Source organism: Manacus candei, unplaced genomic scaffold (assembly GCF_025592945.1).
Source record: "Manacus candei isolate 608988 ecotype Guabito, Panama unplaced genomic scaffold, ASM2559294v1 h1tg000023l, whole genome shotgun sequence".
Classification (NCBI taxonomy): Eukaryota; Metazoa; Chordata; class Aves; order Passeriformes; family Pipridae; genus Manacus; species Manacus candei.
Genome location: NW_026138071.1, coordinates 9,592,501 through 9,606,728, shown reverse-complemented (window position 1 = coordinate 9,606,728; position 14,228 = coordinate 9,592,501). Strand labels below are relative to the sequence as shown.

General features: G+C 40.2%; 1 protein-coding gene across 4 annotated transcripts in view; it reads left to right on the top strand.

Moving 5' to 3' along the window:
• FIGN (fidgetin, microtubule severing factor) overlaps nucleotides 1–14,228 on the top strand; it is a 342,028-nt gene that overhangs the window by 325,566 nt on the left and 2,234 nt on the right. For all 4 annotated transcript variants that reach the window (XM_051787262.1, XM_051787264.1, XM_051787263.1 and 1 more), the window contains one exon: nucleotides 6,805–14,228. This exon is cut by the window's right edge and continues 2,234 nt beyond it. In XM_051787262.1, coding sequence (XP_051643222.1) covers nucleotides 6,805–9,053 — 2,249 coding nt within the window. In that variant the 3' untranslated portion in view covers nucleotides 9,054–14,228. The remainder of the gene's footprint in view (nucleotides 1–6,804) is intronic.

The window sequence follows — 14,228 nt, the reverse complement described above, 5'->3', positions numbered from 1 at the left end:
TGTTTTTCTGGCAAGGACTGCTGCCACAGAGAAACCAATACCTCCATGGTGGGCAGCATCCTGGGAGGTCGTGGGAGTGCTTAAGTAATGGCTACAGTCCCTGACAGCCACATCTGTGGGCTGCTGCTGGGTTGGCCTATGGATCTGACCTGCTTCTGCTGGCAAAATATGCTAGTGCCATCTCTGGACCTAGTTCCTCTTTGCTTCTTGACTATTATTTCTCCTTATTTCTGTTTCTTAAGGCCTTTGAAGCTGATGGATCTCCTAAAGGCTGTTTAGCCAGAAATGTCTTTGTGACTATCAAAGGCACTGCTTTATGTAAATGGCAGGGAGGGGGCTTGGGGGAGAGAGAACTCATTTGCTGTAGATGTATTGCAATTTGCTGTTGTAAGGTGTGAAAGTGTGATTTTAAAGGAATAATCATTTGACAATGTTTAAGTTAAATAATGGGGATGTATCAGTTTGAGATTTCACATCTGGAATTTCATTTTTAACGGGTCCAAAATCTCATAAAATATATAGCATTTTTCTTACTGCTTTTATCTCTAAGTGCTGTTGACATATATGTGATCCTCCATATTACTTGTGATTTAAGTGTTTTGTTTTAAAGACTGAAATGCTTTTGCTATCTTGCTCGATGGAAATCGTATTGTAAATACCCTGCCAACAGCTTGCTGCCAACAACAACTGGTGCGCGGGGCATGCATATATAGTAAGAAGAAGAACATACCCCTACCAAGAAAATGCTGAGAGCACTTTCCAGGCCTGTTTTTGTGAGTCTGTGGCTGCCACTTACTGAAAAAAGCTTCCAAAGTTGGGACTGTACAGCTGGGCATCTCGGTTGGAGGTTCATCCTCCCACCGAGTCCTTTGACGTCAAAGGAGTTCCTCATGGACTGGAGCAGAGGTCTTCACTGAGTAATTAGAAAATAAATGTGGGAATCATTTTCTTTTCTTTTTTTTTTTTCTGCAAAACATAATTAACTCAATCCACTCTTCAAAATCCCTCCTGTTTCCAATTAAGAGAGATCAGTTGCACTATCTTCAAACAGCTGAAATTATGCTTATTAATAAAAAATGGAGTGTAAAAGAATTGTTTTATCTTGAATTAATTTTTATTATTATGCGACATATGACAGTATACAGTCTTATGAAATATTATCAGATTTAGTACAAATCCAGGGAGTTGTGTGTCCTACATCTTGAACAGCGGTTACAGTATGACTCATTTATTTAGCTCTGCCCCATGCTTAAGAAGGATTTTAAAACGTGGATTTAGGGTCTGAAGTTCAAGGTCCTAACACCTTCAGCTCAGTAAGACATTTGAGGCATACTGGCCAGTGAAGTACCTATTCAAGTAAATAGCTGTTTTGGCAGAGCCAATATCTGTATGTCCACAAGAAGAAAACCCGTGGCTAAAATCATTATGGTCTGTTGTGTAAATACTCAGTGTCTTGAATAATTGTGGACAGGGCTGAGAGTAGCAGTTCAATGGGCAGGGACAGTTTTTGGGGTCTTTGGCGAAACATGTAGACAATCCAAAGTGATGAAGTTCACATCAACTCTAGAGTTGGTGGTACTCAGAGCTGTGATTTTGGAGTTGTTTCCTACCTTGAACAGTGTGTTCCCACCAGTCTGTTATGGACACTTATCAGAAGCATCTCATTTACTCGTTCCCTCCTGGTACAGTCTAACCCTTTTCAACAGCACATTAGGCAGTTGCTTGGATCATATTAACAACAGGCCTGAAGTTAACCTGCTTGAACTACTGATGTTTACAAAGGAACCTGCAGATCTGTGCTAGGTAGGACCTGTGTACTGCGGGGCTGAACAGGCAGGAATAGAGGGGAAGAATTATTTCCTTTTGCCTCAGGTATGTTGAAGGAACAGTTGAAGGCCCCTGATCCAAACTGAGACTTTGGTAGGCTGCTTGGGAAGGTTGGTGGGCTGCCCTGTTTCTAGTGCCTTGTGCACAATAGCTCTGTGACATTCAGGTGTTTTTCACCAGCATCTCTGGAAGTGAAATGCAACCTCTGGTGGTATCTTCAGAAAATCACAGCTGCATATGATTTAATTTTAGTTTGATTATTTCATTAGAGGTGTAAATAGATGAGAGGTTTACTAAAGTCCCAGTATCCTTTGTGTAAAGCACATTGTTGCTACCCAAGTTGGTGAGTTGGGACACTAAATCCTTTATGGTGGTTTCATCCAGTGTGGTCTTAGCTAGTATTTCTGGACATTTCCATCCCTATTTTCAAAAGAAACTCTTGTATTTAAATTGAAAGGAAAGGCTAGTTATTTATCTTTTTTGACAGATATAATCCTGTAAGGGGATGAGAAATTTGACCTGATACTGAGGGCACCAGCACTGGGGGGTTCTTTGTATGCACAAACTCATTCAAGCTCCCAGCAGAATCAGGCCCAAGATGTGTAGGATGTTGTTTGTTCCTTTTTGCATTCAGATTGCAATGTTATTTTTTTGCGACTGGCATTTTTTTCCTTTTTCCTTTTTCCTTTTTTTTTTTGTTTCTTTTAATTCATAGATCTGAATATATAAGTAGACTTCTGCCATATGGAATTATTATATGTGAAAATGATGAAGTATTGTGTATTATATTTTCCATTTTCAGGCTAAAAATTAGAAGGGGAAAAATGGTCAAACACTTAGTTCAAAGTAGTTCAATAATGAAATTGTTGGCTATAATTACTTTAAATGTAATTCAGATAGATCCAGCTGGAAGAATTATGGAAGAGGGATGTACAGCAAGGCTGTCAGGACAAGGAAAAATACATACTGCAAAAAAAGCCTACACTCCCTCTCTATATAATGCATTAAATTTATCTTAAAAGCAGTTCTCTGATAAGTACATACCTGTACTTAAAGAACAGAATCCTTTCCTTTTGCCTTTTACAGCCCATACCTGCACACTTTACACAGTTCAAAAATGTCGATAGCTCAGAGGATTCCTAAGTTAGCAAAGTTTTTTTTTGAAAAATACATTCAGCCTTGCATTGCTTCTGGATTTTCAGTAAGTTATTAAGCAAATACATTATCTGCAGGACTGTGGTTTGTGTCAGAGTTCAAATTACACTTAAATAAAAAATGCAGCCTCTAAATATGCCCTCATTTACCTGATTTTAGACGTTTATGTCAGCATTTGGATTCCTAAAACAAGAAATGCAGGAAGATTTATCAGCTCAAACAAAAAGCAATTACTAAAATAAAATTTAAAATATGGAGAGGAAGTGGCTACAAACAGGAAGGGAGGAGGGAGAGAAATATTTGCATAATTAAAAAGAACTACAGCTTCTTCTTTTTATATCCCAAGTCAGACATTTGACTTTCTTCAAACAATTTTTGAACTATTAACACATAGAGTCAAACCTAGCAAAAGTTTGCTACTTTCTCAATTATTATCGAATTGAGGAAATGGCTCTTTGTGCCCCCCAGTCCAGACCATTCTACTGGTCGTCATGTAAATACTTCTTCACTGCTTACTAAAGCAAAAAATATGCTTATGGTTAACTATTAACCTATGCTTCCAAATAACACTAATGATTGCGATGTGCTGGAATAAATGCTCATGTTTCATGGGATGAGAACAGTCCTGTTCTCTTAAGCTTATCTAATCAAAGCCTAATCCTGCCTTTACAGCCTTTGTTAAATGCACTGGTATTTAATATGCATCAATAAATAAACTTTCAATTATTGTGCAGTGAGCATATCCAAAGATAGCATGACAATGTGAAACTACTGGTCTATCTAGCAATTATTCTAAATAAAGGATGCTGATGATGTGATTTCCCCCCTCCTCTTATAATGGATAATTTAGATTTTCTGACATTCTTTTGCAGCCTAATAATAAGGAAAATAAATTAATCTAGACAAATAAAATTCAAAGGATTTAATTTCTACACCATCTAAGTACATCTCCCCCCTGTGACTAGAAATTTAATTATTTTAAAAGCACATGATCCATTCTAAATAAAAAAGACCAATTGATGAAATTTTTTAAGTATTTGTGAAAGGTATTTTGAAAAGCTTACAAAGTGGGTAGTGTGTGATATATGTTGTTGTACTCTGACCTAGTGCATTCTTTTATCTCTTGAAATTGAATAGCCTTTCTTTTACAAGCAGTTAAAGACAACGTGCCAAAAGCATATTCACTAACTACAGCGCAAGTACCAGCCCAGCCAGGTTTTCTGCTCCATCCATGTCTATTTTACCTTCTTTTTCAAGAGTTTCACTGCTGCTTTACTATATTCTTTGCAAAGAGTCTTTCTCATGGCATCTGTTCATTAGTATCTAGTGAAACATCAGTCTACTCAAGTTCTGCATCTCTGTGACAGAAGCTTTCAGTATTTTGGTAACCTTATAAGCCAAATATTGCAGAACACATATAGGTTTTGTTTGTTTGTTTGTTTTGTTTGGCGCTTTTTTTTTAATGGGGCAATGAACTTGTATGATATTATGCAGTTCTGTGTTACAGGAACATTCATATTTTTGCCTTTTAAAAAAGCTTGTAGTAAATATCATGACATTAGAAGAATTTTAGATACTAATTGCTTGCACTTGGCTCTTGGTGATTTTCACTTCAGATTTCCAGCAGAATGTAACAAAATATGATTTCTGGAAAGCTTCTGATAGTTTCTCATTAAAATTGTATTTTTTAATGCAATCATTTAATTGCATGATTTCTATAATTTCTCCCAATTTCATGACATACTTACTCCCTCTGAAAGGCAGTGGTTGAAACATCAGAAACAATTAGCAAAAAATATTATATTAATGCTAAATGAAAGAAATAAATCTGCCAAAATCTCAGTCTCAAAGCTGCATTTGTCAAAAGCACTTCTCTGAATTAACTTTTGTAGCATAACTGTATAATTGTTAACAGACATTTTTCTCAAGTTGTCAAAGTGTTTGAAAAAAGAGAGAAAGAGAACACTTATGAAGAAAAAACCCACGAGTAATTAATGGCATGCTCAGGTGGAGTGAGATTTGCAATACTTGTACTAACAAAATATAAGGCTCAATTAGAGGTACTTTGCAGTTTTCAGCCTAAGTTTAAATGATTTTGAGATTTGCAAATACATGAATCAAAAAAAAAAAAAGAATAATCCAAATGCAAATTAGTGCAACCACAATAAAATATAATTGCAAATGAATCTGTTGCTTTATTCATTTATTGTGTAATTACTGCAATCCTTCCCACCTTGTTTTCAGTATTTCTTAATCATTAAGTCGGAAGCATGACAGCAGTGCCAGCCCTGGCATGATTCTCTTTGACTAAAACCTTGTAAATTAACACAATTAGCACAGCATCATCCTGCTAATTAACTTCCAGTGTCTGGTGCAGTGGTTTTGCAAACAAGGAAGAGGGAGTCAGAAGGGAATAAACATGCCATTCTGTTACCAAACTGTGTGCTGTGTTAGGCTTAGCTCAGCGAGGCTAAGCTGGCCATGTCAGATGCCAGAGTCAGGCAATGAAGAGCTAAAGGGGTTGGGGAGGGAAACAGGAGGGGGTAGAAGCTGTCAAAATAGACTGCAGTAATTCAGAGGGGAGCGAGTGCCACAGATGCTTCATTTCGACTAGGCCTCCGCCTTATCAGAGAATCTGTGCCAGAGGGCACAAGACTGTTTGCAAAAACCACTTTTGGTAATACGAGAGAGATTAAGGAGGTCTATTTGATACAGCTGTACAAAACACAGCAATGTGTCTGCCATGCATAGGTACGAGTTGGAGGGGGTTATCTTAACGCTTGCAAATTGCTCGTACGCGATGCAGTGGATCACAAGGGGGGGATAATTCACATCACATTATTAAAAGATTAATTGCTCTAAAATGAAGTTTGCATTTATTTTTTTAAATTTTTTTATTGATAGGTTTTGTTTCGGTTTTGTGTTGTTTGTTTTGGGGGGTTTTTATAGCTAGCTGTGAAAGCCACAGAACTTTTAGGGACTTGGCTTCATTTCCTTTTCCTTTTCTTCATCTTTTTTTTTTTTTTATTTTTTTCTTTAACCCTCTTTCTTTGTACCCTGGAGGCTGTGAAGCGGAGGGGGGGAAGAGAGAGCAAGCAACGAGACCGACAGACAAGTCATGCTTGTTTTTTTTTCCAGACCCTCAACAACAGAACTGAGAGGCAGAAAGGAGCCAGTTGTAATTCATACCGAGTTGTAGGCTTTGTGTGATGAAAGCGACAGAGCGCTGCCTGGGAGATTGCTTTGCTGCACTCCACGAAGCAGATTTGAAACTGTCGTGGACCACTTTAGATGAGAGTTGGATTATGGAATGACCTGCTATGTCTGTGTCATATTGTTCTGCGCAGGGTGCATTATACTCTGCTAACTAGGTGTTCAGTACCAAATAAGAGAGGTATCCTAGATGTGATCTGTCAGCTGTGTCTCATATTTTTGTATTGGTTAAAATACAAAATTGAAACAGTGATGAAAGAGGACAGAGCCTTGTATGTTAACAGTAAATCTGCACTCAGAGTATTTAAAATATACTGTCTTATTTAATTACTTTGAGAAATATAACATTAGCTGTATTTTTTATACAAACAAAAAACCCCTACTGAATTGGCAAAAAATGTGGCTACACGTGTATGTGCCTGTAATAAACCAAGCAGTTCACAGTGCTTCGTAAGGCTGTTGCATTTCCTTTCTTTAAGGACTGGTGGTGTTAAGTACAGTGTTTCAGAGAGCTGAAGAAGTTTACAGATAGTATGTTTGAGAACTCATTTAAAAACATGTGAAAGAGGCTGAGGTCATTGTTAACTTTGTTGTTTCCTGCTGCCCTAGGCTTGAAGATGCAGTGGACGCCGGAGCATGCCCAGTGGCCAGAACAGCACTTCGATATCACTTCAACCACCCGGTCCCCTGCCCACAAGGTAGAAGCCTACCGGGGGCACCTGCAGCGCACCTACCAGTATGCCTGGGCCAACGATGACATCTCAGCTCTGACCGCCTCCAACCTGCTGAAAAAGTATGCAGAAAAATATTCTGGTATTTTGGAAGGCCCAGCCGAGCGGCCCATTCTCAGCAATTACTCTGAAGCTCCCTCGGGGCTGGTGAACGGTCGGAAGAATGAAAGTGAGCCTTGGCAGCCATCACTGAACTCGGAGAGCGTGTATCCCATGAACTGTGTCCCAGATGTCATCACCGCCAGCAAAGCTGGGGTAAGTGCAGCCCTCCCTCCCGCAGATGTCTCAGCCAGCATCGGGAGCTCTCCTGGGGTGGCCAGTAACTTGGCTGAACCCAATTACTCCAGCAGCACCTGTGGAAGTCACACCGTTCCCAGTCTTCATTCAGGGCTCCCATCTCAGGAATATGCCACAGGATACAACGGCTCGTACTTGCATACCAGTTACAGCAGCCAGCCAGCACCTGCACTTCCATCCCCTCATCCATCTCCCCTGCATAGCTCGGGACTTTTACAGCCCCCCCCACCACCACCACCATCAGCCCTCGTCCCCGGCTACAACGGGACCTCTAACCTCTCCAGTTACAGCTACCCTTCTGCCAGTTATCCTCCTCAAACCGCTGTTGGCCCTGGGTACAGCCCTGGGGGTGCCCCACCACCCTCAGCTTACCTGCCTTCAGGAATCCCTGCTCCAACCCCTCTGCCCCCCACCACTGTCCCCAGCTACTCCTACCAGGGCCACGGTCTGACGCCCATCGCACCGTCTGCCCTGACAAACAGTTCAGCCAGCTCTCTCAAAAGGAAAGCTTTCTACATGGCAGGGCAAGGAGAAATGGACTCCAGTTATGGAAATTACAGCTATGGCCAACAGAGATCTACACAGAGTCCCATGTATCGAATGCCAGACAACAGCATTTCGAATGCAAACCGGGGGAATGGTTTTGACAGAAGTGCTGAAACATCATCCTTAGCATTTAAGCCAACAAAGCAGCTAATGTCCTCTGAACAGCAAAGGAAATTCAGTAGCCAGTCCAGTAGGGCTCTAACACCCCCATCCTATAGTACTGCTAAAAACTCACTGGGTTCGAGATCAAGTGACTCGTTTGGGAAGTATACCTCCCCAGTAATGAATGAGCACGGTGATGAGCACAGGCAGCTCCTCCCTCACCCAATGCAAGGCCCGGGACTTCGTGCAGCTACCTCATCCAACCACTCTGTGGACGAGCAACTGAAGAATACTGACACCCACCTCATTGACCTTGTTACCAATGAGATTATCAACCAAGGACCTCCTGTGGACTGGAGCGACATTGCTGGCCTAGATCTGGTAAAGGCCGTCATTAAGGAGGAGGTTTTATGGCCAGTATTGAGGTCAGATGCATTCAATGGACTGACTGCTCTACCTCGGAGCATCCTTTTATTTGGACCTCGGGGAACAGGCAAAACATTAATGGGCAGATGTATAGCTAGTCAGCTTGGGGCCACGTTTTTCAAAATCACTGGCTCTGGCCTTGTCACAAAGTGGTTAGGGGAAGGAGAAAAAATTGTCCATGCCTCCTTCCTTGTGGCAAGGTGTCGCCAGCCCTCGGTGATTTTTGTTAGTGACATTGATATGCTCCTTTCCTCTCAAGTGAGTGAAGAACATAGTCCAGTAAGTCGGATGAGAACCGAGTTCCTTATGCAGCTGGACACTGTACTGACTTCTGCTGAGGACCAAATAGTAGTAATTTGCGCCACGAGTAAACCAGAAGAAATTGATGAATCTCTTCGAAGGTACTTCATGAAACGACTTTTAATCCCACTTCCTGACAGCACAGCGAGACACCAGATAATAGTACAACTGCTCTCACAGCACAATTACTGTCTCAATGACAAGGAGGTTGCACTGCTTGTCCAGCGCACAGAAGGCTTTTCTGGACTAGATGTGGCTCACTTGTGTCAGGAAGCCGTGGTGGGCCCACTCCATGCCATGCCAGCCACAGACCTTTCAGCCATTATGCCCAGCCAGTTGAGGCCAGTTACATATCAAGACTTTGAAAATGCTTTCTGCAAGATACAGCCTAGCATATCTCAAAAAGAGCTTGATACATATGTTGAATGGAACAAAATGTTTGGTTGCAGTCAGTGATGCTACTTAAAAAAAATGTAATGAATGTTGGCACACACAGAATCTGCTACATAGGGTAGAAAACCCTTTTCAGTAGTGTTAAAATTGCAAAGGGTACTGGGAAGACTACAATTTACCTTGCCTCTAAAGAGCCAGGGTATACTTGAAGGAAAAGTGCATCAAACAAGAGCTGCTGATCTGAAAAAGCCACACATGACAGAAAGCGCATGTTGATGCTCAGTTCTGTTCAAGCTAGACAATACTCACCAAGGAGCAAGGTGCAAGTGGGTTGATTTCAGAAGGACATGAACCCTGTGTGTTGATTCCATTCTGCTGTTCTTGAGATTTAGTTGCTGTCAAGTGCCTGAAGTGGTGCTTTATTTTTTGTTTGCCTCACAATTACATTGGTGGCATGTGCTAATATAAAGAGCTTTAACTTCAAACATTATTGGACTAAAGAGATGAACGGTTGTGTTGCGACAGAGAGCCAGATTTTTGCTATTCTAAGAGCAACAGTATTCCTCAATCCTGTCTGTTCTGTGGTGTTAAACTAAGAACAGGTAAAACAGGGTAATGGTAATCTGGACCTTAATTTCTGCAGTTCATTTCTTTTAATGTTCTGTCTGCAAAAACTCAGGAAAGTGATTGTGATTTGTACAGTACCTCAAAGGAATGTGTTGAAAGCACTATGTACTGCTGAGAGTTATAGGCTAGGCTTCAATGTTACTTTATATTAAATATGTATGTTTACCTCAACAATTGGAAAATGGCAAGGAAAATTACTTTGAATGTATCCAGGAAAAAACTAAAGTGTGATATGACTGAAGCTTTACAGTTTTTAAAAATAGAAACAGAAGCATTTCCCCATGTTCAGGAATGGTTCTTTTGCCAATTTGTCAGATCAAACCAGAGCAGAGTGATTTTTCTTGTTGGTAAACTGTAACAGTTTTCAGCATATTGCTCCTTGATAATTACATGATACAGTCTTTAGAAGGTGCATAGATGAATAAAAGAGCCACTTAATCGGTTTATGTTAGCATCTGAAACAGTCAAACATAAGATTTGGTAGGACTCTGAGAGGCAAATTGCCTTAAGCTGTGACAGCTGGCCTTTGTTGCATGGCCCTAGTCATAGTTTTGAGGCTATTTTGGTGAAGCTGTAGGGAGTAGAATCAGTATAGGTCGCTGGCAGAGCTATGAGTTGCAGAGCTGTTTATAGCAATGCAGTGGACTGTGACCAAACAAACAGTACAAATAAAGCAAAACTGAACCCTCAAAGTACATTTACTTCCCTTCCCAAACTGTAAGGTTGAGTTTTTGTTGTGTATGTACGGCTTCATTGTCCTTAATGCAATATTCATTTAGCATCCATTAGAAATCTTAGGCTGAAGTGTGCCCACCATTATTTCTACCTCAGTTTTGTTACATTTCTCTTGGAAAGCAAAGTAAGAAATAGGGCAAAAAACACCACCAACACAAGTCAGATTACATTAGGAATGTGAACCTGCTAAACAAGTTTCAGAGAGCTGCTGTTTTTTCCCCTGAAGTCAAGTTTTTCTCTGTGTTAGTGCTCTTTACCCCCTCCTTTTTCCTCCCCCAAATATACACATCCTGGTGTCTTCCTTCTGGAAAGACTCGCTGGCATGTGTGGCATTTTGCTCAGTTCACCCTCCCCACCCCTTTGGCCCCCCTCTTTCTTTTTATCCTTTAGTACTTTCTGTGCAACTCTTTTGGTGACAGCTGACTGATGTTGGGTAATGTCTCTGAGCAAGAGCAGTGTGTGTTGCAGCTGCCCAAAGCCTCTGCCATCACATGAACAAAACAGCCTTGCTTTTTTGAATGTATTTTTTGTTTGTTTACTTTAAAGAAACAGTAACAAAACTGTTGCAAAGCACTGGCATTTAATGTTTCTCTTAAGTAATGTACGTTCAAGACCATTAAATAAATGCACTGAAAAGCCCCAAGAAGAGAGATACCAATCTGTTACTAGGTCATGTTTGTCTTCTCAAAAATTGTACAGACCTTGTCCGTTTTGTTAAATCGGTGGAGACATTTAGCGTTCAGAAAGCTAATGAGGGATTTTGTGATATTGCTGGAAATTTATGACTCTTGATTATTACTTTCCTTTATTTTTCTTTTAAGATATATATATATTTAGATAGAACATGCTAAAAACAGAGCAAATAAACCAAAATCTAATTTAAGATGGATTCCTGGCAAACATTTTGTCTATCTAAAACTTTATGTTTTAAGCATAAAAGTACCATTTTAAAAACAGTGCCTTTCATTAAGGATGTAGAAAGTAAGGTTTAAGTACATCACCTGCTTTTCTTCTTTATTTTCCCTTTTTTTCTTTTCTTTTTTCTTTTAATTTTTTATTATTTTTTTCTTTTCAACAGCAATTACAGTCTATGATCCTTGTTATGACCCAGTCTTTCTGCTTACCCAAACCCCCACAGGCTGCTTCTTCACCCTGGTCATTCCACCATCCTCATATCTGGGAGATCCTGATGTCCCCATTAGCCCTAGGTTCACACTGATCACACTGGCAAGTACGCTGTTGCATATTGCTGACCCAATTTCTGTCTTAGACATTGCCTTTCATACCTGCCGTTGAGCTATGCTCATTTAAAAGGCTCAGACAAGTTTCAATAAACTGTTTCTCCTAACTGTACTCCTAACAAATTTTTTTTGCAGCTTATAAAATGAAAACTTAACGCACTAGAGTGTTTTTTCCCCTCTTTTTGTCCAGTAGCCAAACCAAAAGAAAGCAAAATTGTAGATGGTCCCTTTGACTTCCAGCTTTAAGTCATTCCCTTTAAAAAGTCATTCTGGGAAACAGATTTTTCAAATGTTAACCAAAGTGAGAAGCAGGCAGAAACTGAGATGGTGTGCAAATGCAGGTTCTACACACACATGCTCATGCTCTTCAGGTCTTGATTCAGCTTTGGGGCAGCAGAAAAAAACTTCACCCCTATCACAGCTGCTGTAAGGAGAGGAAAACAGAGCCAGATTGTTACCCAAATCTTTCCTTACTGCCGACTGTCCTTGACTTTACTCTGGGAGGGTTCCTGTTGAATTTGGTGAGAACTTGGCCAGGAACTGCTAACAGGAGGCACCTTAACCCTTCTCCAAGTGGTTTCTGGCCACTCCTTTGATGGAATTCAGGGCTGAACTGGCTAAACCCCCTGCCATATCCTGTCCTTCTTACTGCTTTCCTTCCTCCTCCCACATTCAGCCCCTGCTTTTTCCCTAGTGAGCAGGTTTTGGCATGCTGCTGGTCCTTCACCCCTCAGCAGCCTTCTTGTCAAGCAGAGTCCAGGAAGGGCAGAAGAACGATCCTGAACTTGAGCAGGTCCCAAAGGTTAGGATTGTTTTTGAGAAGAGAGACAAAATATGTTTTAATGGTGTTTTCAGGATTAAGTATTTGCTGGTCTTAGACCTTTCTATGGTAGAAGGCCATTTGTTGTCTCACAATTAGGCAAAGCTGGGGGCTGCTGCCACAGAAACATCGAAGTGGTTGGCTGGGGCTTCCTGCCACTGACACAGCCCTGAATTTTAAGGAACCTGAAATGGTTAAAGAGCATTTGCTGTGTCAGCCTATCACTGCAGATGCTTTACGTTGTATTTTTATGTGTGGATTCCATTCTGTATCAGCTCATTTTCTTCCTTGTACCTTCAGTAACAATTCCTACAGCAACAAAAGTAAAATAAATTGGAGGAATATATCTGCAAGCTGAAGGATCAATATCAATTCAAGGAGGAGTTCATAATGACCTTATGTGAGACAGAAAGGGAAATACTCTGTACTTCTGGCATGTTTCTCTTCAAAATATTTAGAACATTAGTGACAATATATAAAAGTTTGCTGACTGAGCTGATCAATGGAATGTGAAGGCAGTTTACTTTAAGGCTATTTACTTTCACAGGGATTATTTATCTATTAGTCAGTCTGTATGCTACTCAAATGCAGATAGATGGGCAAAATGTTTTCTTGAGCATTACAAACCTACCAATGGGAAAATCAACCATCTGACTAAAATACAGAGGCCAAACACCATCTGGGTGTCTTTACCAGCTATTTGGAGGCTGTGCCCTGTAAAATAGGACAAGGTCATATTTAGGTGTTTTTTCATAGGATGTTTCTTTAGGGGATTGTGTAGTTAAAAAGATGCAAATTAATTCCTGCATCAAGATGTTAATACACTGAAAGCAAGTTTGGGGATATATCCAAGGTTTTCACTCTGCAAATACATATGACTTCAGGTAAAGGGCTGTTCTTATAACCCCCCTGCATTTTTCTCTCAAGCACTCCATCACGAGAGAGAGTGCATTACTCAGATCTGAAGGATACAGTTTGTCACAAAACAAGGCCACCAAAAGTTGTAGGGCCTCCTACCCTTTCACTTACACCAATCTGAAGGTGGGATAACCTTCTTGACTTAAAGGAATTACTCCTGATTTCTGCCCTTGTTAGAAAAGTCATCCCTCCAATGTATAATAATCTATGTCTGTTGGTTTTCATCATCAGCTCTGAAAGCTAACCTTGTCCTCACAGCACTAACTCCTTTCCATCTTGTATGTGTGCATGTGTGTATATAATATTTATATGTGCATACACACCATGTCCAAAAAATAGCTTTGTCTCTTTACTTAGAAAAAAAATAAAAAAAGGAAAAGTCATTTAATCGTCTGCAAATTTATATGAAGCACATTAGTAAACATGGAGATAATAGTATTTCAGAATTCAAAAAAAGCCCAGCTGTGCTGGTGACTAACCAATACATGAACTGAAGCTCACACTCTGCAAGGACCTTTGGTTGACATTCGATTTTGAACCTGCCAGATGCATTTTTGTGAACCAGGGATACTGCATCTTTAATGAACAAGTCTCTACTCTTTCCCCTGTTTTTAAATACAACACAAGCAGTGTAGCACTAGGCACTGCAATTGTCAAAGACAATTAGACTGAAAGCAGGAAAATTTCACCTCCCTGTCTCAGTGATATGTAGAATGTCGGCAGTATGGGTCAGCCTTGCCACAGAGTTGTGTGAGAATATATGAATCAGTCCTATAGAATGTTAAATATTTATAAAATGGTTCTGTACTACACCAAGGTTGGGAGCACATTCATTCCTTCTTGTTGTTTTATAATAGAAAAAAAGCAAAAGTTTATTTCCAAACCTAAACTTTATGT